This window comes from Lithobates pipiens, unplaced genomic scaffold, assembly GCF_037356315.1.
Source record: "Lithobates pipiens isolate NorthernLeopardFrog02 unplaced genomic scaffold, aLitPip1_a1.2 Scaffold_27, whole genome shotgun sequence".
Lineage (NCBI taxonomy): Eukaryota > Metazoa > Chordata > Amphibia > Anura > Ranidae > Lithobates > Lithobates pipiens.
The window spans coordinates 7666392-7690607 of record NW_027507788.1 but is presented as its reverse complement, the minus strand read 5'-3'; the positions used below and the strand labels follow the sequence as shown (position 1 = coordinate 7690607).

The 24216-nt window shown below is 42.2% G+C and overlaps 1 protein-coding gene across 1 annotated transcript in view; it reads right to left on the bottom strand.

Annotated features, from left to right (window-relative positions):
• LOC143933470 (IgGFc-binding protein-like) overlaps positions 1 to 24216 on the bottom strand; it is an 81838-nt gene that overhangs the window by 37566 nt on the left and 20056 nt on the right. The window contains exons 3-10 of the mRNA XM_077456375.1: positions 21767 to 22101; positions 18003 to 18879; positions 14857 to 15197; positions 12153 to 12720; positions 8601 to 9199; positions 6064 to 6640; positions 2789 to 3378; positions 596 to 1148 (exon numbers count right to left, since the gene is read on the bottom strand). Coding sequence (XP_077312501.1) covers positions 596 to 1148; positions 2789 to 3378; positions 6064 to 6640; positions 8601 to 9199; positions 12153 to 12720; positions 14857 to 15197; positions 18003 to 18879; positions 21767 to 22101 — 4440 coding nt within the window. The remainder of the gene's footprint in view (positions 1 to 595; positions 1149 to 2788; positions 3379 to 6063; positions 6641 to 8600; positions 9200 to 12152; positions 12721 to 14856; positions 15198 to 18002; positions 18880 to 21766; positions 22102 to 24216) is intronic.

The following is a 24216-nucleotide window of genomic DNA, read 5'->3' as shown; positions in this document are numbered from 1 at the left end:
CCATAGATACCAATGATGTGGCACTATTCCTTCCACTGACCCCAATGATGTGGCATTATTGCTTCCACTGACACCAATGATGGGGAATTATTCCTTCCACTAACACCAACTATGGGGCACTATTCCTCCCACTGACACCAGCGATGGGGCTTTGTTCCTTCCACTGACACCAATGATTAGTCTCTATTCCTTCCACTGACACAAATGATTGGGCGCTATTCCTCCTACTGATATACTGTAACAATGGGGCACTATTCCTCCCACTGACACCAATAATGAGGCCTTATTTCTCCCACTGATATACTGAAACAATTGGGCTCTATTCCTGCCATTAGTACCAATGATGGGGCATTGTTTACTCTCACTGATGTTGGAGCAAGTTTGGAGACCCCTAGTTTTTAATATCACTTTAAGTTGCGCCTTTTTTTTAGTCTAGCTCTCATATTCCTTAGGTTTAAAGCTCAGTGATATTTTAGGCCATATCATAGTAAGAATTAAAGTCTCATGCTTAAATTATAGAATGAATATTCCATACATTTGAGACTTGTTTCAGGTTAGTCGGTAGCCAAGAAAACCAAGAGAATGTAGAACTTACGGCAAAAACTTGGTGATCTCCATGGTTTCATATTTGCTCCGGCATCTTGGCAAATCTTGACGTAGCCTTGAAGGATTGTGCAGAGCTCTCCAGTTTTTGCACAAAGAATATTCACGCAGCTTTTCAGGTAGGCTGTGGGATCATAGATCTGGTGGCAGGGTGCAAAGGGCCCATCAGCTTGGACCAGAATGCCACAGAAGCCCGCTCCTGCCAACTGTTTCTGCACTTTTTTGGGGCAATCAGAGCAAGTCTTGTTCTTGGCATCACAGACCTCAACGGTAACACAGGTTTCAGGAGAATCTATCCAGGATTCAGCAAATGAAACAACATCATCATCGTATGGACTGAACTCATCTTTGTCGTCATCGTTGTAGTTTCCACACAGTCCGCAGATCTGGTTGTGGTAGGTTGCAGGCACGGTGACGTGAATGGCATTGTCGGAGGTTAGAATTAAACCAAAGTTAGTCTTAAGGACGGAACCACCACCCTGGTAATCAGCTCGTAGCTGTCCAGCTCCTAATTCAAATGGGAGGGTCCGAATGATATCATTCACCTGTATGAAGACATTGACTCAAGTTTGGTTAAGAATTCATGGATAATTCTCAGGTTATTTAAGAACCAGATTATCACATTCTCTGGATTATGGCGCTAAACAATCTAGCTGCTCAGGAAACAGTCCAAGAACCTGCGTCTCTCGCAATCCATTGGAGAAAATTATGTCAAAAAGCAAAAACAAAATGTAGTACACTAAGGTAGATGGAAAAACTGGAAGTAAAACTGAATAGCCCATACACTGTATTGTCAAAAGTATTGGAACGCCTGCCTTGACATGAAATTTAATGGCATTCCAGTCTTAGTCCATAAGGTTCAAAAATTAAAGTGGAAGTAAACCCTTCTATCATTTTCAGTCAAGGAAGCTGCCATCTTGTCTTCTAATGATTCTTCAACTGCCATAATGCTGTACATGTGACCAGTTGTGAAACCAGCCATTGGATGGTTTGAAAGTTTGGTTGAGAGCACAACCAATGTGAAAGTTAGCATTTCCGGCATGCTGGGAATGTAAGTGTTTTTTGAAACTGGGTTTACTCCCGCTTTAATTGGCCCACTCTATAAAAGCTTCAACACTTCTGGGAAGGCCGTCCACAAGGTTTAGGAGGGTGTCTATGGGAACTTTTGACCATTCTTCCAGAAGAGCATTTCTGAAGTCAGGCACTGATATTGGATGAGCAGGCCTGGCTCGCAGTCTCCGCTCTAATTCATCCCAAAGGTGTTCTATCGGGTTGAGGTCAGGACAGTCAAGTTCCTTCCTCCATGTCTTTATAGACCTTGCTTTGTGCACTGGTGCGCAGTTATGTCGGAACAGGAAGGGGCCGTCCCCAAACTGTTCCCACAAAATTGGGAGCATGAAATTGTCCAAAGTGTTTTGGTATGCTGACTCCTTAAGAGTTCCCTTCACTGAAATTAAGGGGCCAAGCTCAACCCCTGAAAAACAACCCCCCACACCATAATCCCCCCTCCACCAAATGATTTGGACCAGCTCACAAAACAAGGTCCATAAAGACATGGAGGAGCAAGTTTGCGGTGGAGGAACTTGACATGCCTGACCTCACCCGTGCGCCCTCTATGGACAGGCCACCACTGCTGATGTCTTTATTCAACCTTAGCCACTAAGAAACCAGGAAGTAACTGAAGAAATGTAAAAAAAAAAAAAAAGTTTAAACAAGTATATATCATATACTTTCCTATCTATTTACTAATACTACCATCATAAGGATTAAAAACAGTCAATGCTGATTGGGAGAGTGATGTTCCCTTTAACGTCACACCAAGTACAGCGGGTATGGATGGAGGAGTTGATGTTGTCATGTTTACAATTATAATCCAAAGTGAAAGTAAAGAAGATCCCTATTTTTGAGTTGTCCCCAGAAAAGTAATAGAGGAGATATCTTCCAATGGGGACACTTGTTCTGGTGACTACCTTTGGAGGGATTTCCTCTTACTTCCTGTTTAGGCTAAGTGAAGTAAAATCTCCCCAATGGGACACAGATGGCAAAAAAATAAATAACTGCTCTCTCTAAAATGAAAAAAAAAAAAATGTTTTCTTTTAGTTCTAGTTTAATTCTCCTTCCACTGCCAATTTTTTGATTTAGCATTTTAAATAAAAAAAAAAAAAATAATTCAAAAGAAACTCACCAGAATTTTGTTCTCAGGTCCTTGATAAATGGTTACGGTGTAATTGTAGACCTCCAAAATTATTTTCTTGGTTAACGAGACAGAGCTTTCTATGTTTCTTATCTGGATAAGGTATGGGGTCAACTTTGATCCTTCAACGAGACAGGTCTGGGACAGGATGTAGGAGCAGTTTCCGCTGAAGTCATACCCAAAGTTATCGAAAGTATTATAGCTCGTCTTTCCAATGGTTGAGCACACGGCACTTCCATTGGGATTACAGCTCTGGATGCCTTTCACAATGCTACACACTTCATAGGGGCCGCAAGAAGCGGGCTCGCAATACACCGAGCCTCCCCCATAGCAGGTGCACTTCTTCTCGCAGGTGTTATCGGGATAGAAGACGTCACCCGGCTTGTAGTATTGCCCGTTGTACAGACAGCCACACTGGGACAAAGGAACGCATTCAGAACCACTGAGCACAAAGCCTGGATTACACTCACAGCCTTCACGGGATTTAGCGTCACATTTCGAGGCCATGGACATGGAGAGACAAGTAGATGGGCAAGGACTGGTAGATATGTTGTACATGCTGTTGGGTGAACAGGAGATTGCTGAAAAAAAAGAGAAAATTAAATATGAGGTTACAGCTTTACCAGGACAGAGTGAAGGCTTAAAATTTACTTTAAATTAGGTGGAAGAAAAAATTCCCAGAAGCACCCAAAGAAGGATTTTTCCTTTTTCATATCACCCATTTGAAGAGAAGGTCTTGATCTTTTATGGATTCAGAAATGACTACACCATCTAGTACGCACTTTGTTTTTGGTGAACCTCAAACTCTTTGCTTCTCCCATGAGTAATCTATTTAAAGCAGTTTTCCAGTCCCTTTTTTGTTTTGGTACTTACCCAGGCTGGTTCTTCACCAGCAGGGCCACCATCAGGCTATACGCAAGTAGAGGGTCTAGGTGTCCATGGGTCCCAACCCGGGCCGTCTTTAACAAGTGGCAGCTACTGTCAGAGTAGACCAGCTGCCAGGATACAGAGGAGGGTGGAGTAGTGGGCGGATCTCACGTGTGTGCAGGGAAATGTCGGCCCCGATAAGTAACGACAGTGTGCGCCGGGCTATGTGGGGTGGGTGAGGCTAGCCGAGGGCCTCATTGAAGAGGAGGGGGAGATCATTGTGGCTTTCCTCTGTGTTGCAGTTGCTGCTGGAAATCCTGGTGGAGATGGAATGCACAGACAGACACTCGCACTACCACCCACCTGTTCCACTACCCCCCCCCCCCCCTCCAAATTACAAATGACAGGTCGCACCCCATTGTCAGCAATGGAACTGTTCAAATAGCTGAAATCGACAATGCAAATTGCATTTATGTGTGGCTTTAACACCCCTTAGTTGAAGTTGATAAGGGTTCTAACCTTCTCCTACTCTACTAAAAAAAAGTATTTTTTATGATTTTTATTTAAAGTTTAGCTTAGAACACAATCTTCACATAATCTTAAAAATAGTCCCTATTCCTGAGTACCCCAACCACAATCATCATAAAGAGGCCTGCCTATATGCTTAAAGTCTCAAGTAAAGAGATTTCTTGTGACAACTAACCCTACTTCCCAAAATACCTCAACCAATCATCAGAGAGAAAATAAAAGAAATAAACCCAAAAGAAAAATTGTATACTGTGTGTGTTTGTTTATACTGGCCCATAATCTCTGATTGCCTGGGGGCCCCATAATCTCCTATTGCCCGGGGGGCCCCATAATCTCCTATTGCCCGGGGGGCCTCATAATCTCCTATTGCCCGATAAGTTGTCAGTCCGCCCCTGCCTCCACCCCAATTAAGCAATTATACAACCCACCTTTAACATCTTCTGGGATGCATAAAAGGATTTCCATGAGGAATATACTATAGGACATTCCTCGTAAATTATCGCTTGCCATTGCCGTCAGTTCCTCCATTCACCATAAATATTGCATTTCATCTACCCACACTACCATTCCAGAAGATCTCCAGTGTCTCGATATTACAACCCTAGCGGCCATCAAACAAAAATGTAGAAGGCCCTCATTGACCTCCCCTTTTTTATTTTTTATTTCCTGTCAGATTTAAATGTTGTTACCAAGACAGGAAGTGGGGGGACAATCTTTCTAAGAGAACCCTAAGAACTTGATGGGGGTTTTAATCCTTCCCCACGCTATCCTAAAATATAAAGGAACTTTTAACTGGACATAAACTTTACATACGACTGCAAGCATGCAATTGAACCTTGAAGCAGATGGGCTGTAGCAGCAGAAGACCACAGCGGGGCGCCACTCCTGTCAGCTAAGAGCAGGAAACTGAGGCTATAATTGGCACAGGATCACCAAAATTGGACAATAGAAGATTGGAAAAACGTTGCCGGGTCTGATGAGTCTGGATTTCAGCTGAGACATTCAGATGGTGGGGTCAGAATTTGGTGCATGGATCCATCCTGCCTTGTATCACCAGTTCAGGCTCGTGGTTGGGGGTGTAATGGTGTGGGGGATGGGGTATCACTGGTTCAGGCTGGTGGTGGGGGTGTAATGGTGTGGGGGATGGAGTATCACCGGTTCAGGCTGGTGGCGGGGGTGTAATGGTGTGGGGGATGGAGTATCACCGGTTCAAGCTGGTGGTGGGGGTGTAATGGTGTGGGGGATGGGGTATCACTGGTTCAGGCTGGTGGTGGGGGTGTAATGGTGTGGGGGATGGGGTATCGCTGGTTCAGGCTGGTGGTGGGGGTGTAATGGTGTGGGGGGATATTTTCTTGGCACACTTTGGGCCTCTTAGTACCAATTGATCATGGTTTAATTGCAGCGGCCTACCTGAGTATTGTTGCTGATCATGTCCATCCCTTTTTGACTACAGTGTCCCCATCTTCTGATGGCTCCTTCCAGCAGGATAATGCACCTTCAGCCCCTAATGAATAGAGCTGCAAGACTCCTCCACCTCACCAACCATTCAGTGACCCCCTCTCTGCCAATCCCTCCATTGGCTTCCACTCACCCAACGAAAAAAAATTCAAAGTACTAACAATAATTTACAAAGACATCCATAACTCTGCCCCCAGCTACATCACTAACCTAATCTCGAAATACCAACCAAGCCACTCTCTTCGGTCCTCCCAAGACCTCCTGCTCTCCAGCTCCCTCATCACCTCCTCCCATGCTCGCCTACCCAGGAACTTTTAGCTGGACATACACTTTACATACGACTGCAAGCAAGCGATTGGCCAATTGCTTCCCCTCCCCTAAGTTGATAACAGTTCCCCCCCCCAAGTACTTACGACAGGTGATGTCCGTTCTCCAGTTATACACAACAGCACCAGCTGCCTGGCACGACTCAGTGTAGCCCGTCAACAGTCGGCATATGAGGTCTTGCCTTTTGCCATAGGCGCACATATCGTAAACGCAGTCCTCGAAGTAAGTGCTAGAGTCAACTGTGGAAAAGCAATCTCGAAAAGGACCTTTTTTGTCCAGCAACATGCCACACTCCTGCAGCTTTTTCTTCTGCTCCCCTTCCAGGGCCAGGAGATTTGTGCAGTTGTTGGGCTTCACAATCGGGCACTGGTCAGCACGTTCGCCTTCCCGATAGCTATGACCAAACAACGGGATGTTAAGTTGTAATGTGCCATTCCGTTCGGTCAAGTCATCATCTGGTTTATCGTTGAAGTTACCACAAAGGCCGCAAACATGTCCGGAGTAAGTGGATGGCAGCATCACCCCAACTCTTGCCTCCCAGTCGAACGTGACCCGAATTCCAATGCTGGTCTGGACTATACACTGCCTCCCAGACTGAAAAATGTCAATGTTGCCAAGTTGCAGCCTCAATGACAATGGCAGATTGGATTTTATACCATTCACCTGTTGGGAAGATAGGTATTTATACATGAGATTGGAGTAGGTGGGCTTGATTCAAAGACAATTTAATCTCATGATTCTGAGTGGGATGTACAGTATCAGGTGGAGGGCAATGGTCGGGCAGCTTTCATACACGAAGCATATTCTAAGCCCTTGTACACACAGTCGGACATTCCGACAACCAAATCCGTTGGATTTTGTCCGACGGATTTTGTCCGAAACTGTTGCATACACACAATCGGACAATGTTGTCGGAAAATCCGATCATTCAGAACGTGATGACGTTATTTCGTTATGACGGGACTACGTTCAGGCTAGTACCCAATAGCTCTGGTCTAGGAATTTGATCTGAGCATGCGTGGCACTTTGTCCAATCGGAATTCTCGACACACAATCGGACAAAGTCCGATCGGATCATGTTATCGGAAAATTTTATAGCCCAGCTCTAAAACTTTGTCGGTCGGATATTCCGACAGAAACAGTCCAATGGAGCCCACACACGGTCTGATTATCCGACAACGCGGTCCGATCGGACATTTTCCATCGGAATGTCCGACCGTGTGTACAAGGGCTAAGGGGGGCTTTGGATGAAACCCTAGGGATGTAAATTATATAGAGCATCCACATTTGTGTTTCTCAACTCAAAAATTTGAGGAAAAAAACAATTCAGTTGGTTCCTTTCATTGGGGATCGAAGTGCTGAGTGAAATAAACATATTACTATCCTTTTCAGATAGGCTGCAGCAGGTGAAGCAACCACCTATTGACTCAAACCCTCCCCAAAATGCGTCGGCTTTTCAGTGATTAAAATTAAACATATTTGGACTCTCAGCTATTGGTGCGGCGCACCTTCTTTCCTAAAAATTTAATATAACTAGCTCAATTTACTTCAAAAGAACCAGTTAGAAATTCAGAGTTAGTGGCCACATTTTACTAAAGGTTGCCGTGATGGTCACAGGCGTTGTTATATATTATTATTATTATATAATTTTTTTTATATAGTTTCTTTAATATAGTTTTTTTTGTGTGTGTGTGTATATATATATATATATATATTCATTTATTTGAACTATTCATACTGTATACAGTATTTTATTTTTGCCTATCTAAAAAAATTGAAAAAATAAATAAATGAATAAATAAATAAATAAATAAATAAATAAATAAATAAATATATATATATATATATATATATATATATATATATATATATATATATATATATATATATATATATATATATATATATATATATATATATATATATATATATGTATATATATATATATATATATATATATATATATATATATATATATATATGTATATATATATATATATATATGTATATGTATATGTATATATATATATGTATATATATATATATATATATATATATATATATATATATATATATATAATATTTTACACTATCTCCTTTAAAATAAAAAATAAAAATTAAGGAGATAGTGTTGATGATAATAATAATAATAATAAAAAAAAATTCTTTTGTTACAAGGAATGTAATCATTAAATTTTTTTGCTTTTTTTTTAAGGAGATAGTGTAAACAATTAAAAAAAAAATTGTGTAAAATATTATATATATATATATAATATTTTTACACTATCTCCTTTAAAATAAAAAATAAAAATTAAGGAGATAGTGTTGATGATAATAATAATAATAATAATAATAATAATAAAAAAATTATTTTGTTACAAGGAATGTAATCATCCTTATTTATTAGTTTTTTTAGGCAAAAAATAAAATACTGTATACAGTATGAATAGTTCAAATTTCCTTTTCCTTTTAACATGTTTACTTGTCTTCTATTAGCTGCTCTGTTGGAAAAAAAAAACTGATGCTTAGCTCAAACTCAAAATTTTAATTTGCACCCAACTAAATAAGTCAGAAGAGTCCTTTGAAAAAGAGTGACCTAGATTTGACCCATTGTATAACTTACCAAGACAACAGCCGGGAATTCTCTGCGGATCTGGATTTCATTTTCAAAAATCCTAAATGTGACGGCGGTAGTGTAAGAGACAAGGAGACTTCCTAGATGGTCGTTGCGGATAATGACTTGGAAATCAGCTAAGCCGCTTTTCTGGTCACAAAGCGCCGAGAGCTGATAATCACATGCTCCCTGAAAGTCATAATGAAAGTTATCGAAAGTCACGTAGTGGGGATCTCCAGAACCTGTACATGTGCTGTATTTGGTGGCATAACAATCCTGAATGCCGTCTTTAACTAAACACTGTTGTCCATTGCCGCATTTGGTATTGGTACATTTAACCTCTTGAGTCGCCGGATCGCATACGCACTTTCTCTTACAGGAAGGGTCATCCCAGAAGACGGCACCTTGCCCCAAAGAGCGCCCTTTGTAGAAGCAGCCACAGTTTTCCATAGGTTGGCATTTTCCCTCAATCATAACAAAGCCTGGATTGCACTCACAGGTCTCAATACATGGCTCACTGCAATTGGATGGGGCTATAGGGTCTTGGCATGTCGGGGGGCAAGAGCTTCCGCACTGCTTATAAGTACTATTACCGGGACATTCCATAGCTAAAAGACAACAAAAAAGAGAACATATTAATTAGGGTTCAGAAAAAAGGACAAATGCAAATTCGTATTTTTATAACCATGCCTATAGAACATACTGTGGGGGGGGGGGCTGGAACCTTTGGTCTGGGGGTAAATACAACCAGGTGGTCTGTTTCATTATAGGTGCAGATCCGTAATTTCCAGCATTAGCTTCCTTTATGGCTCTCTGTATGTGGTTACGGGACATCTCAGAGCTGCTTCTCCCTCCCCCAACCCTACCGCCAGCCTCTTTTTTTCACTTTCTGGTCTAGTAGTGGTCTTCTCACCTGGGAACCATGGCTCAGTTGATGAGCCTTCCACAGGTTCACCTATGGAAACCTTGTAACTTCCTCTAGATCAGCCTTTCTCAACCTTTTAACCCTGGAGGAACCCCAAAAATAATTTTCAGGTCTTGAGGAACCCTTACTAAAACCAATTTATCAGGGGTCTGGGGGGTAAATACAACCAGGTGGTCTGTTTCATTATAGGTACAGATCCATAATTCCCAACATTAGCTTCCTTTATGGCTCTCTGTATGTGGTTACAGGACATCTCAGAGCTGCTTCTCCCTCCCCCAACCCTACCGCCAGCCTCTTTTTTCACTTTCTGGTCTGGTAGTGGTCTTCTCACCTGGGAACCATGGCTCAGTTGATGAGCCTTCCACAGGTTCACCTATGGAAACCTTGTAACTTCCTCTAGATCAGCCTTTCTCAACCTTTTAACCCTGGAGGAACTCCAAAAATAATTTTCAGGTCTTGAGGAACCCTTACTAAAACCAATTTATCAGGGGTCAGTAGGAACAATGCCCCTTATACTGGTGGCCAATAGGAAGAATGTTCCCCTTAAAGTGGTGCTCACAATGCCACCGTTAAAGACAGCTAAAAAGATATTTGGTGTTGTGCTGCTGACTTTGCTAAGTGATGCTGAACCTCGAACTCTGTAGGCATCATCAAAAAGGTGGTTCATCAGCCATAGCTCAAGGAACCTCTAGCAACCTCTGGAGGAACCCCGGGGTTCCACGGAACCCTGGTTGAGAATGGCTGCACTAGATAGTTACGTTTGATTGTTTTCTCGGCACTCTGCCAAGGCTGTTGCCAACCCCAGCAGGGCCGATTCAAGGACCTTCGGGATCTTATGCCTCGTTTCCCCTAAGCAGATTTGGTTCGGTTCAGCACGGTACGCTATTTTGAGTGTTTCCATTATGAAAGCGGCCCATACAACTCGAACCATACCGCACCATTCAGGGTCCTGCTTCAGATGTGGGGCCATAGAAAATGGTACGGTACTGTTAGGGTGGAGCTACTGGCATCACACAATACATTCCACTGATTGGCGGACAGAAAAAACATCAATGCTCACGTTAAAGGCATTTTTTTCTAAACCCCGCATGGCCCCTGGCGGTCCGACTTGCAGTGGAAATGCTCACTTGAATAGGCCAGACCATTCTAACACTTCCAAACTGTACCAACCCGAACCGTTCCGCTCAGTGGAAATGAGGTATAATAGCTATATAATTCCTTCCCCCACCCATATGTCATTGCTACCTTATACCCATGTGCAGGGCTGCTGTTAGAAATCAACCATACATCTGACAGTCCTGACCCCACCTAAAAAAAATATTAAAATTATATTTTCTTTGCAAAAACACTAAAATAATCTTTAGCGGGCAGCAGGGGGAATCAGATCCTTGACAGGGAAAGGGATTGGTGAGGTGTGGGCGCCAGTGGGGGGGGGGGGGGCAATTACAGGAACTGATCCCCTGTGTGTCTCTCTCTGCAGCAGCTGAAAGCTGATAGAAATTAGAATAGAAGTAGGCAGATTTTGGCTGCTGCAAGGAGAGATACGCAGGGGATCAATTCCTCTAATTTCCCCCCTCCCTATACCGGTCACCACCTCTACTGCCTACATCCAATTCCCCTGCTGCATGGGCCCAACAATGAATCATGTAAACCAAGAAGACCCAGAACTGCAATGTCTTGATCGCAGATGCAGTTAGATGATGCTGATGGGGGGGTCACAAAGGGTTGTAAGGACCTCAAGGCGCATAAGAACTCAAACCAAAATGTAAAAAAAGTCTTGAATGAAGTTGTGCTTTAGGCATTGCTGCTCCCAATTATTCTCCTGAATCTGAAGAAAAGGCTTTTCTGCATGTTGTGTGGGCAATTTTCGAAGGTTGAGCCACCAAGGTGGGTCAAACCTCAAGACCTAGTAGAAAATGTTGCTCTGCACATTGTATGGGCAATTTTCGAAGGTTGAACCACCAAAATGGGCCAAACCTCAAGGCCTAGTAGACATTGCTGTTCCGCACTTTGCGTGAACAACACTTAAGCCACTAAGGTGGGTGTTCAGTTTGGGGCAGTGTTCTGCAAAACTGAAGGCGGTTTTGGTGGGTCAAACCTCAAGCCCTCATAAACAATGCCGTTCTGCACGTTGTGTGGACAACTTTTGAACATTGAGCCACCAACGTGGGTCACACCTCAGGTCCTAGGAGACAATGCTGTTCTGCAAGCTGTGTGGATAACTCTTCAAAGGTTAAGCCACCAAGGGTGAGTTTTCAGTTTGGGGGAGTATTCTATAGTTTACCCTCATTCTTTTGAATGGTTGCAGATCGAAGGTATACATTGCATACATTTTTGATTATTGTGTGGCATCATACAATACATTCCACTGATTGGCGGACAGAAAAAACGTCAATGCTCACGTCAAAGGCATTTTTTTGGGAAACCCCGTAAGGCCCCTGGTGGTCCGACTTGCAGTGGAAATGATCACCTGAATAGGCCAGACCATTCAAGCCTTCCAAACTGTACCAACCTGAACCGTTCCGCTCAGTGGAAACGAGGTATAATAGTTTACAGCCCCCAGAGCTGTAAACTGATTTGAGTTGAGTGACAAAGAAGAGACAACCAGAAGGCAAGAATCAAATTTTCGTACTTACGGCAGTTTGATGCCTCTCTCCATTCCTTGACTTGTATCCCCACTCTAGCACAAACGTCACTGTAGGCTTTCAAGGTCTGGCACAGGATCTGATTGTAACCGTCATTCAGGCACATATCATAAATACAGTTGTCTCTGTATATCTTGGGGTCGATCATATCGAAGCATATTCTGAAGGGCCCATCCTTTTTGGTGAGTATGCCGCAGTTCTGCTCATTTCCATACCGTAGAGTATCTTTCACACTACAACTTTTACATGGCCCATTGCAATCATCCCAGCAGCTCGTGTCGCTGTTGGACTTCACTTTCCAAAGTTTACCGTAGTCTATAGGCTTCAACTCCTTCCCGTTATTGAACAGGTCGTCTCTTGGGTTGTCGTTATAATTGCCGCACAAGCCACAAACGTTTTCAAAGTAGGTGCCGGGGATGGTGATCTTCAGCAGAATGTTCCAGTCGTAGATGATCTTGAGTTTAAAATCGGTCACCAGGATGAGTGAGGTGCCACTCTGGTTTATCACCACTTGACCATTCTGCAGGCTGACCGGTAGCTGAGTCATTTGATTATTTATCTATGGAGGGAAATAATAAAAAAAAAAGTATCAGATTGTATCGCTTATGATCAACAAAATTCAATTTTTGTTATTGCTAATGGAAATAAGGGAGCTACCCACCAATAGATTTGTATTTGGCCATCCAACCCTGAAGTTTACAGAGCTCTGCCACATAGCATAGCCTTTTATTGCAGAACGGAAGACCTAAATTTATTTTTCTGCTAAAGTACAGAAACACTCATGCCGCGTACGCGCGACCAGACTTTTTCGACGGGCTAGGTCCGACGGTCTTCCCGACAGATTTTCGGCGGCGGTCCAACGGACTTTCTGAACGAAACGGACTTGGCCACGCACACATCCGGACTAAGTCCGTTCGAAAAAGTCTGTGATGATGTAAACGGGACGAAACAAGGAAGTTCAATAGCCGGTAGCCAATAGCTGCCCTTGCGTCGTATTTAGTCCGTCGGACCAGCATACAGACAAACGGTTTTCCGACAGATTTGAAACATCTTCAATTTCTAGGTCCGTTAGACTTTTGGGGGAAAAAAAAGTCTGCCGGAGCCCACACATGATCGAATTGTCTGACGGATTCCGGCCATGTCTGGCGGAAAGGCCGATCGTGTGTATGCGGCATCACTGGTATTGTCCCTCCCCAGCCTGTGATTGGACAGTAAAAAGAGAAGCAGAAGACTGATGAGCTCATCCCTCTGTCAGTCTGCTCTCTCCTCCCATCAGCACAACTTATTGGCTAATTGCATTCCTTCTCCCACCTTTAAACTGAGCCCTACTGTACAGGCATGACTGTTCCTTGGCCCACCCCCTTTTCATTCATTGGATTCCAAGTCTGTCAATCATGGGGGTTCAGCATCACATGTGGGCATTGCCTAGGGCTGCCTGTTGTTTTGAGGAAGCTACAGCCCCTCCCAGTACCTATGACCTGCCTGCATTGCAATAAGAAACATACACTCGCTGACCACTTTATTAGTTACACCTGTTCAATTTCCTGGTAACGCAAATTGCTAATCAGCCAATCACAGGGCAGCAACTCAATGGTGATGACGACTTGCTAAAGTTCATACCGAGCGTCAGAATGGGGAAAAAAGGGGGTTTAAGTGACTTTGAACGTGGCATGGTTGTCGGGCTGGTCTATTTCTGGGATTTTCACACACAACCATCTCTCGAGTTTACATAGAATGGTGGGAATAAAAAGAGAAAATATCCAGTGAGCGGCAGTTGTGTGGAGGAAAATGCCTTGTTGATGTCATCGGTCAGAGGAGAATGGGGCAGACTGGTTCCAGGGGATAGAAAGACAACAGTAACTCAGATAACCTCTCGTTACACCCAAGGTATGCAGAATACCATCTCTGAACGCCCAACACATCCAACTATGAAGCAGATGGGCTGCAGCAGCAGAAAACCACACCGGGTGCCACTCCTGTCAGCTAAGAACAGGAAACTGAGGCTACAGTTGGCACAGGATCACCAACATTGGACAAAAGAAGATTGGAAAAACGTTGGCGGGTCTGATGAGTCTGGATTTCAGCTCCGACATTCAGATGGTGGGGTCAGAATTTGGCGCGTTGGATCCATCCTGCCTTGTATCACCGGTTCAGGCTGGTGGTGTTGGGGGTGTAATGGTGTGGGGGATGGGGTATCACCGGTTCAGGCTGGTGGTGTTGGGGGTGTAATGGTGTGGGGTATGGGGTATCACCAGTTCAGGCTGGTGGTGAGGGTGTAATGGTGTGGGGGATGGGGTATTACCGGTTCAGGCTGGTGGTGGGGGGTGTAATGGTGTGGGGGATGGGGTATCACCAGTTCAGGCTGGTGGTGTTGGGGGTAACAGTGCAAGGGAGATTTTCTTGGCACACTTTGGGCCCCTTAGTACCAATTGAGCATGGTTTAATTGCCACGACCCCCCTGAGTATTGTTGCTGACCATGTCCATCCCATTATGACTCCAGTGTCCCCATCTTCTGATGGCTCCTTCCAGCAGGATAATGCCCCTTCAGTCCATAATGAATGCTGCTCCAAGACTCCTTCACCTTACCAACCATTCAGTGTCCCCCCTCCCCCCCATATATATATATATATATGTTATATGTAATATAATATGTTTCCCTTTGCCACCAGTATATCATTTTTGTATGGCACTCACCCTCACAATACCAAATTCAGACCGGACACATGTGATGTTAAAGCTGTAAACCTGGATGTTCACTGACTTCAGGTACGACACCAGAGAGGAACCTCGGTTTTCATTGAGGGTTTCGACGTTGAAGAAAGGGAGGCTGGGGTCATCGCCGCAGGTCTTGGACATGGTGTAGGAGCAGGTGCCCTGGAAGTCGTAGTTCTTCCCATCGAAGGTGTGGTAATGGGGGTCTCCCCATGCCGAGCAGGTGGCCTCAGAGTTTCCTTGGCATGTGGCTTTTCCGAGGCTGATTAGGCAAACCTCCTTCTTTCGGCATTTGACTTGGCTGCACGATGGTCGTGAGGAGCCTGGAGAAAGGTATACAAGGATCAGTCACCGATGACGGTGGAATCTACTAAAGGTTTTTTTTTTTACAGTTTTTTTTTCTAATTCTGTTTTTTCTTAATGCATTCTATACATTAAAATAAAATAAAAAAAAACTGTAGTATGCAGCAGCCTCCCTCGGCCTGAAAATGAATTTGAATTCGAAATTTGTTTTTTTTTTAATCTGAATTCGTTTTTTTTGTTTTTTGGGGGGTTTTTTGGGGGGGGGTTGACTTTGAATTTGCTTTTTTCAGTTTTTTTTTCTAATTAATTTTTTTTTATGCATTAAGATAAAAAAAATTCATTATGCAGCAGTCCCCCTCAGCCTGAAATTAATTTGAGTTTGAAAATGAATTTGAATTTAAAATTTGTTTTTTTGAATCTGAATTTGTGTTTTTCGTGGGTTTTTTTTCACATTTTTTCTTTTTATCGTAATACATTGTAGATTCTTAAGATTCTTTCAGTTTTTCTAATTCTGTTTTTTTATCTTAATGCATGGAATGCATTAAGATAAAAAAAAAAAAAACCTTTAGTGTGCAGCAGCCCCCTCCCCTTGCCTGAAAATGTATTTAAGTTTGAAAATCAATTTGAATTAGATATTCGTTTTTTTTTTTTTAAATCTCTTTTCTTGTTTTTTTCACATTTTTTCTTTTTATCTTAATGCATTTTAGATTCTTAAGAGTCTATGCATTAAGATTGAAAAAAAAAAAAAAAACCTTCAGTTTGCAACAGCCCCCTCCCCCAGCCTTAAAATTCATTTAAGTTTGAAAATTCATTTGAAATAGATATTGTTTTTTTTTAATCGGTTTTCTGTGGTTTTTTTTTTCAATTTTTTTTTCTTTTTATCTTAATGCATTTTAGATTCTTAAGAGTCTATGCATTAAGATTAAAAAAAACTGTGCAGCAGCCTCCCCTCAGCCTGAATTTTTTTTTTTTTTAATCTGTTTTCTGGGTTTTTTTTCCCACATTTTTTCTTTTTATCTTAATGCATTCTAGATTATTAATATTTTTGAGTTTAAGATTCTATGCATTAAAAAAAAAACCTTCAGCCCCCTCCCCCCTCCCTCAGCCTGAAAATTAATTTCAATTCAATATTCGTTTTTTTTTTTATCTGTTTTTTTGTTTTTTTCCACATTTTTTCTTTTTATCTTAATGCATTCTAGATTCTTAATATTTTTGAGTTTAAGATTCTATGCATTAAAGAAAAAAAAAACCTTCAGTGTATAGCCCCCCCCCCCCTCAGCCTGAAAATGTAAAAATTTATTTGAATTCAATATTCGTTTTTTTGTTTTTTTTTATCTGTTTTCTGGGTATTTTTCCACATTTTTTTCTTTTTATCTTAATGCATTCTAGATTCTTAATATTTTTGATGCATTAAAAAAAAATCTTCAGTCTATAGCCCCCTCCCCCCTCCCTCAGCCTGAAAATTTATTTCAGTTTGAAAATTATTATTATTATTATTACTATTATTATTATTATTATTCAATATTTTTTTTTTTTTATCTGTTTTCTGGGTTTTTTTCCACATTTTTTCTTTTTATCTTAATGCATTCTAGATTCTTAATATTTTTGATGCATAAAAAAAAAAAACCTTCAGTCTATAGCCCCCTCCCCCTCCCTCAGCCTGAAAATGTATTTCAGTTTGAAAATTATTATTATTATTATTATGACTATTATTATTATTATTCAATATCCTTTCTTTTTTTTTTATCTGTTTTCTGGGTTTTTTTTCCACATTTTTTCTTTTTATCTTAATGCATTCTAGATTCTTAATATTTTTGATGCATTAAAAAAAAAACCTTCAGTCTATAGCCCCCTCCCCCCTCCCTCAGCCTGAAAATTTATTTCAGTTTGAAAATTATTATTATTACTATTAATAATCATAATAATAATAATAATAATAATAATAATAATAATAATATTATTATTATTATTATTATCATTATTATTATCATTATTATTATCATTATTATTATTATTATTATTATTATTATTTTATATAGGATTTATACATGATTTATATAGCGCCAACAGTTTACGCAGCATGTAAACATACTGCAATATGTAGGATCGCTTCACAGAACAGAGGGGCGGGGCAGTAATGTTTATTATATTTATTCATTATTTATAATGAATCAAATGATCCGAAATAAAATTTGAAAATTTATTTGAATTTGGAAAATTAATTTGAATTTGAAATGGAAACATATTGCAATAAATACAGTCAGGTATAAAAGTAAAATAAGATGATGATTCCTACTTAGGCTGCTTTGTAGAATATATTATTGAAGAGTAAAATAGAATAGAATAGAAAAGAATAGCATAGAAAAAATAGAGTAGTCCAGTTTGAAAAAGAAAAGAATATACTAAACAATTAAGAATAAACTAAACTAATCCCGAAAAAAAAACAAACCAACATAACATAACTAACATAAAGGAAACTAAATGATTAACTTAACGAATGAATACGAAACAAGACAAATGTTTGCGTTGCGCTCTCCACTCGATCATTTTTTTAACTTGAACTAGTGTTACGCCGTTAAAAGATAATAGATAAGAGGACTCCCCTCCCCCTCTAGGTGCGTCACTTGACCAGATGATACATCTCATAGGGCGAGGCTTTTGTTTCTGTTCCCACAATACTATAATTACTCTTTGACAACCTGCATTTCTGGTGCCGGAGTAAAATGGACACCAACCTCCAGAATAAAGCCCTCTGGCCCATCTCAGACCTGTTCTACCTGCATGTGTGCAAATTGCTTTGAAGAAGATGACCCAAGGGCACTTACCCCCAAGACAGACCGCCGTTTCTCCGAAGTTATTCAGATCTGAAATGCCCAGAATGCTTACGCTGAAGGAGCTTTTGCTGCTCTCAAAGATATAGGACTTGGAGCCGGACAGAAGGTACTCCCCGTATGAGTACTCAGATCCCGGAATTGCGCGCCAGTTGATGTTTAGGGGGGCTTTATCGACCGTCAACTTTTCCGCATCCGATGTCTTCGCAACCAAAACGGCCCTGTTGCTAAAATCGGGCAGAGCGGTGGCCTTGAACGAGGTACAGAAGGACAGCACATCTTGGACGGTCATGAGATTGGTGTCGAAGTCTAAGTCTTTGGTACTCCCCCCGGCACCGTAGTACATGACTTGGATCCCTTCCGTGGAGTTGATGGAAAGTGGGGCTCCTGGGTCCAGTTCGATGGATATGACATCTCCAGCTTCCATGTCAAGGTTGCTTGCCTTTGACCCGGCCTGGTAGGTTACTTTCGTGCCGGGGGTACCCGCCATGACATAAACTAGGTCGTACTGTTTCTGGTAGGAAACCGGGGGTATGAAAAAGTTGGTCCCCCAAATAAAAACAGGCTGCAGCTGTTCGTAAACGTGGTTGCATTTGGTGAGCATCAACGAGCACGTGTGACCGCTGAGGACCACCACAGGTTTGTTGGCCACGACCTTGGAGCCGCTGAGGTCATCTTCGCTTTGGAACTGGAAGACGTCGTACGGGTCGAGGTCAATGGACAGCTTGCTGTTTTTACCATACGTCTTCCCTTTGTAGGCCAGTGATCCGGTGGGGTAGATGGTCACTTTTGTAGGCTCTTTCGCAATGATGGCAAACTCTTTGTAGTGGCTATCCGGAGGAGTGAAAATATAATAATCGTTTCCTAATTCCTGCCGGATTGAAAAAAAATTAAAAAAAAAAAACACTTTCAATACATTGTATATGAGCAAACATTATCTTGCCTTCCATGAAGATGCTGGTAGGTCCACTTAACCCCTTCACCTCTCACACCTATACTATACAGCTAACCTGACTAGCCCCGCCCCCCCCGGCCCGAAATGACTGAGGACATAGATTTATCAGTTCCTTTCTCTGCAGCCTCGGCTCCACAGATGAATGAATTGGAAGCACTGCCCAACTGAGGCATTGTAAAAACACTTTACTATGCTTCAAAGGTGAATGGACACCGGAGTGATCGGTACTGATCACTCATATGTTCATTCAGAAAAGGAAGGGACCAATAAATGATATATTTACCAGCTCCTTCACCCCGCTCTCCATCCTGAAACATCCTTCCTGTGTGCCCGCAGCAGCTGCTGGCAGGAGAGGACAAGCTGAGATACAGGGAGGGGCACATGGGGACAGCAGATGGGAGGGGTGCATGTGCCAGAACCGTATTGGTGCATACCAGAACGGGGGGGCGGGGAGCAGGGCAGAAGGACTGCACATATGTCCTGTGTACAATGATGACCTTTTCTTAGGCATGTGTAGCACCCTTCCAAGTCTGCAACTAGTTAACCACTTTAGGACCTTCTCTGGAACTTTCTGTTTAAGGGCCGGCTCACACCACATGCAGTCCGGTGCGTTTTATTTCTGCATCAAAAATGCATGGAAGGTAGGTTATGTGGTTTTCAGCGGCATCGTTCAAACCTGTGCTTGCAGTTCCAATGCGCTACCAGAAAAAAAAAATAGAACGTGCTGCATTTTTCCTGCACTGGACTGTACTGGAACGCTGTCAAACGCATCAAAAACGCACCGGAACGCACCTAAAACATACCAAAAAACGCACTGGAACACACATGTCCCTATTTAAGGTTAAGAAAAAAGAGAGGAGGGGGATGCACTGGATTGCATAAAAGAGGCTTTAAAAATGCACTGGAATGCATTAAAAAAAACGCACATCCAGAACAGCATCTGTAACGCATCCAGACTGAGTTTTTATGGTGTGAACTAGCCCTAAAAGTTTAAGGGTCAGTTCACACCACATGCAGTCCAGTGCGTTTTTTCTGCATCAAAAACACATAGAAAGTAGGATATATGGTTTTCAACGACACAGTTCGCACGAGTGCTTGCAGTTCCAGTGCGTTCCAGAAAAAAAAAGTAGAACGCGCTGCATTTTTTCCTGCATTGGACTGTACTGGAACGCTGTAAAAAGCATGAAAAACTCACTGGAACACACAGGAATGCACCAAAAACGCACTGGAACACCCATTTTTTTTTTCCTGGAAGGCACTGGAACCGCCAGCACTGGTGTGAACTATGCCATTGAAAACCATACAACCTACTTTCTATGCGTTTTTGATGCAGAAAAAAAACACATATGCATATGTTGTGAACCGGCCGTCAGTATTTTTTGAGAAGGGGAGTGTCACCCCTCCAAGAGGATCAGCCATTAACAAACCCTTCACCAGTTTAGGAAGCCACAGGTGCTGGTAAATGCAACTAGCAATGAATAGAAAAATGGTTCTGGACAGCCTCACTCTGAAAAAAAATGCCTTTTATAAAAAAAAACACAAAATCCAAAAATACATGTCACAGCAGAACAGGAAACTGACGCGTTTCGCACTACAAACAGTAGTAGCTATGATTAAGCACCATTTGTAGTGCGAAACGCGTCAGCTTCCTGTTCTGCTGTGACATGTATTTTTGGATTTTTTTTTTTTTTTTTTTTTTAATAAAAGGCATTTTTTCAGAGTGCGCCTGTCCAGAACCATTTCCTATTCATTCCTCTGTATTTTTTGTTAAAAAATTACATATATATATATATATATATATATATATATATATATATATAGATAGATAGATAGATAGATAGATAGATAAAACAAATAAATACATAATAAATAAATATATATCTATATCCCTATCTCTCTCTCTCTCTCTCTATATATATATATATATATATATATATATATATATATATATATAGATAGATAGATAGATAGATAGATAGATAGATAGATAGATAGATATATTTATTTCTTTTAGCAGAGACCCTAGCGAATAAAATGGCAATCATTGCAATATTTTATGTCACGCCATATTTGCTCAGCGCTCTTTGAAACGCAATTTTTGCGTGAAAAAAAGGACACTTTTTGAAATAAAATTAAAAAAAAACACAAATCAATAAGGTTAGCCGATTTTTTTTTATATATATATAATGTTAAAGATGATGTTAACCTGAGTAAATAGATACCAAACATGTCACTCTTTAAAATTGCGCACGCTCATGGAATGGCGACAAACTTCGGTACTTAAAAATCTCCACAAGAGACGCTTTAAAAAAAAATTTACAGGTTGCCTATTTAGAGTTACAGAGGAGGTCTAGTGCTAAAATTGATTGCTCTCGCTCTCGTGAGCTTCTGCGCGCTGCACTTTAATTTTTTCTTTCTTTTTCTTATTTATTTTACCATTTTTTTTTTCTTTTTTTTTTTTTTTTACGCTGTTTCTTCAAAATTTTTTTTCTTTTTTTTTTACAAATTTTTTTTCTATTACAAGGAATGTAATAACCAATAGCAAAAATTAAATTGAATGGCCTCTTAATCCCCATACACACTATCAGATTTTCTGCTCATTTTTTCCTTCAGATTTACCAAAACCATATAATATGAGGTCAAACCTTAGGAGTTCCAATTTGTATGCAATCAGGCCGGCCCTTGTACTATATGGTTTTGGTAAATCTGAAGACAAAAAAATCAGCAATGTGTATGGGGCTTTAAATACATTGGAACATCTGAATTTCTCTCTCTCCCATTTAGATATCATTACATGTCTTACCGACGTTGGGTAAAGCGATGCAGTGTCTGAGCTCTGCTCCTTGAAATTTTGGGAAACAACCGATATCGGGTTGTTGGAAGTCACGATCACCGAATAGGAGGACTCTCCAGCGCCAGAGATTTGGATGGTTTTCGGAAGGTCGATGGTGGCGTCTTCAAACTTGTTCAAGCTTATAGACTTCCGGAAGCTTAACTTGTTGATCTTAATCACGACGTTGGTGGCATCGGATAAGGCCGTAATAAACAGTCGGAGTTCAGGGTCGCCGGTGGTTTTGTCGTGGTTCTGCATGAAAGCCGTTATGAATTCAGTTCCCGGAACGCCGGCTGAGCAGAGATCTGTGGAGTTTTTCAATTCATTAATCGGTTATTTATTTTTATTTTTTTCGAGATCAAACATGCAACATGCACAACTTTCAGATCACATTATCTTCCTTGGCTTGGAAGTTTACGGCCATTGTTAAAAGATATCTTATTCGTTTACTCTCCCGAAGCCTCCTTACTCTATGACCACAGGCCGGGAAGTCCAGAACAGAACGGTGGGCATTCCATGTTAATCGAAAATTCTATTATTTTGTTATAATGAACCAAATAAGGAACCAGTTTGCTTTGATATAGGTTACATTACATAATTACCTTATATGGTCAACAAGATGTGGAACCCCTTATATGGTCAACAAGATGTGGAACCCCTTATATGGTCAACAAGATGTGGAACCCCTTATATGGTCAACAAGATGTGGAACCCCTTATATCAGGGGTGTCCAAACTTTTTTCAAAGAGGGCCAGATTTGATGAACTGAACATGCTCAAGGGCCGACCATTTTGCCTGACATTCTTTGAACCATTAAAATTCGGTCTAAGTGTGTTCGGCCGAGCACTAATACACTACCCAACAAGAATTCTCATGCCTTTGTGGCTGTGTGTGGTGAAGAGATGAACTCAAGTGTATTATTTGGATACACCGTATTTTTGGGGGTATAACACGCACCTTCACTTTAAGAGGGAAGCTTCAGGAATTTTTTTTTTTAATTTTAAATAAAGAACTGAAGCAAAATAAGGGTCAGTGCCCATCTGCAGACCCACAATTGCCAGGAACGCAGCGCCCACCATTGCCAGGAATGCAGCGCCCACCATTGCCAGGAATGCAGCGCCCACCATTGCTAGAATTGCAGTGCCCACCATTGCCAGGAATGTACCCACCATTGCCACGAATGCAGCCCCACCATTGCTAGAAATTCACTCACCATTGCCAGGAATGCAGCCCCACCATTGCTAGGAATGCAGCGCCCACCATTGCTAGGAATGCAGCGCCCACCATTGCTAGGAATGCAGCGCCCACCATTGCTAGGAATGCAGCGCCCACCATTGCTAGGAATGCAGTGCCCACCATTGCTAGGAATGCAGTGCCCACTATTGCCAGGAATGTACCCACCATTGCCAGGAATGCAGCCCCACCATTGCTAGAAATTCACTCACCATTGCCAGGAATGCACCCACCATTGCTAGAAATTCACTCACCATTGCCAGGAATGCAGCCCCACCATTGCCAGGAATGCAGCCCCACCATTGCATGGAATGCAGCCCCACCATTGCACGGAATGCAGCCCCACCATTGCCCGGAATGCAGCCCCACCATTGCCCGGAATGCAGCCCCACCATTGCCCGGAATGCAGCCCCACCATTGCCCGGAATGCAGCCCCACCATTGCCGGGAATGCAGCCCCACCATTGCCGGGAATGCAGCCCCACCATTGCCGGGAATGCAGCCCCACCATTGCCGGGAACGCAGCCCCACCATTGCCGGGAATGCAGCCCCACCATTGCCGGGAATGCAGCCCCACCATTGCCGGGAATGCACCCACTATTGCCAGGAATGCAGCCCCACCATTGCCGGGAATGCACCCACCATTGCCAGGAATGCAGCCCCACCATTGCCGGGAATGCACCCACCATTGCTGGGAATGCAGCCCCACCATTGCCAGGAATGCACCCACTATTGCCAGGAATGCAGCCCCACCATTGCCGGGAATGCACCCACTATTGCCAGGAATGCAGCCCCACCATTGCCGGGAATGCACCCACTATTGCCGGGAATGCAGCCACCATTGCAGCCACCATTGCCAGGAATGCAGCCACCATTGCCAGGAATGCAGCCACCATTGCCAGGAATTCACCCCCAATTGCTAGGAATGCAGCCACCATTACCAGGAATTCACCCACCATTGCCAGGAATTCACCCACCATTGCCAGGAATGCAGCCACCATTGCCAGGAATTCACTCACCATTGCCAGGAATGCAGCCCCACAATTGCAATTGCCAGGAATGCAGCCACCATTACCATCAGTGCAGCCATGGAGGGCAGGACGAGCGCCAAAGACATCCTACAGGAGAATTTCCTGTTTACACAACGGCCCCTTTAAGAGAAAGTCCCGCCTCCTCTGATGGACAGAA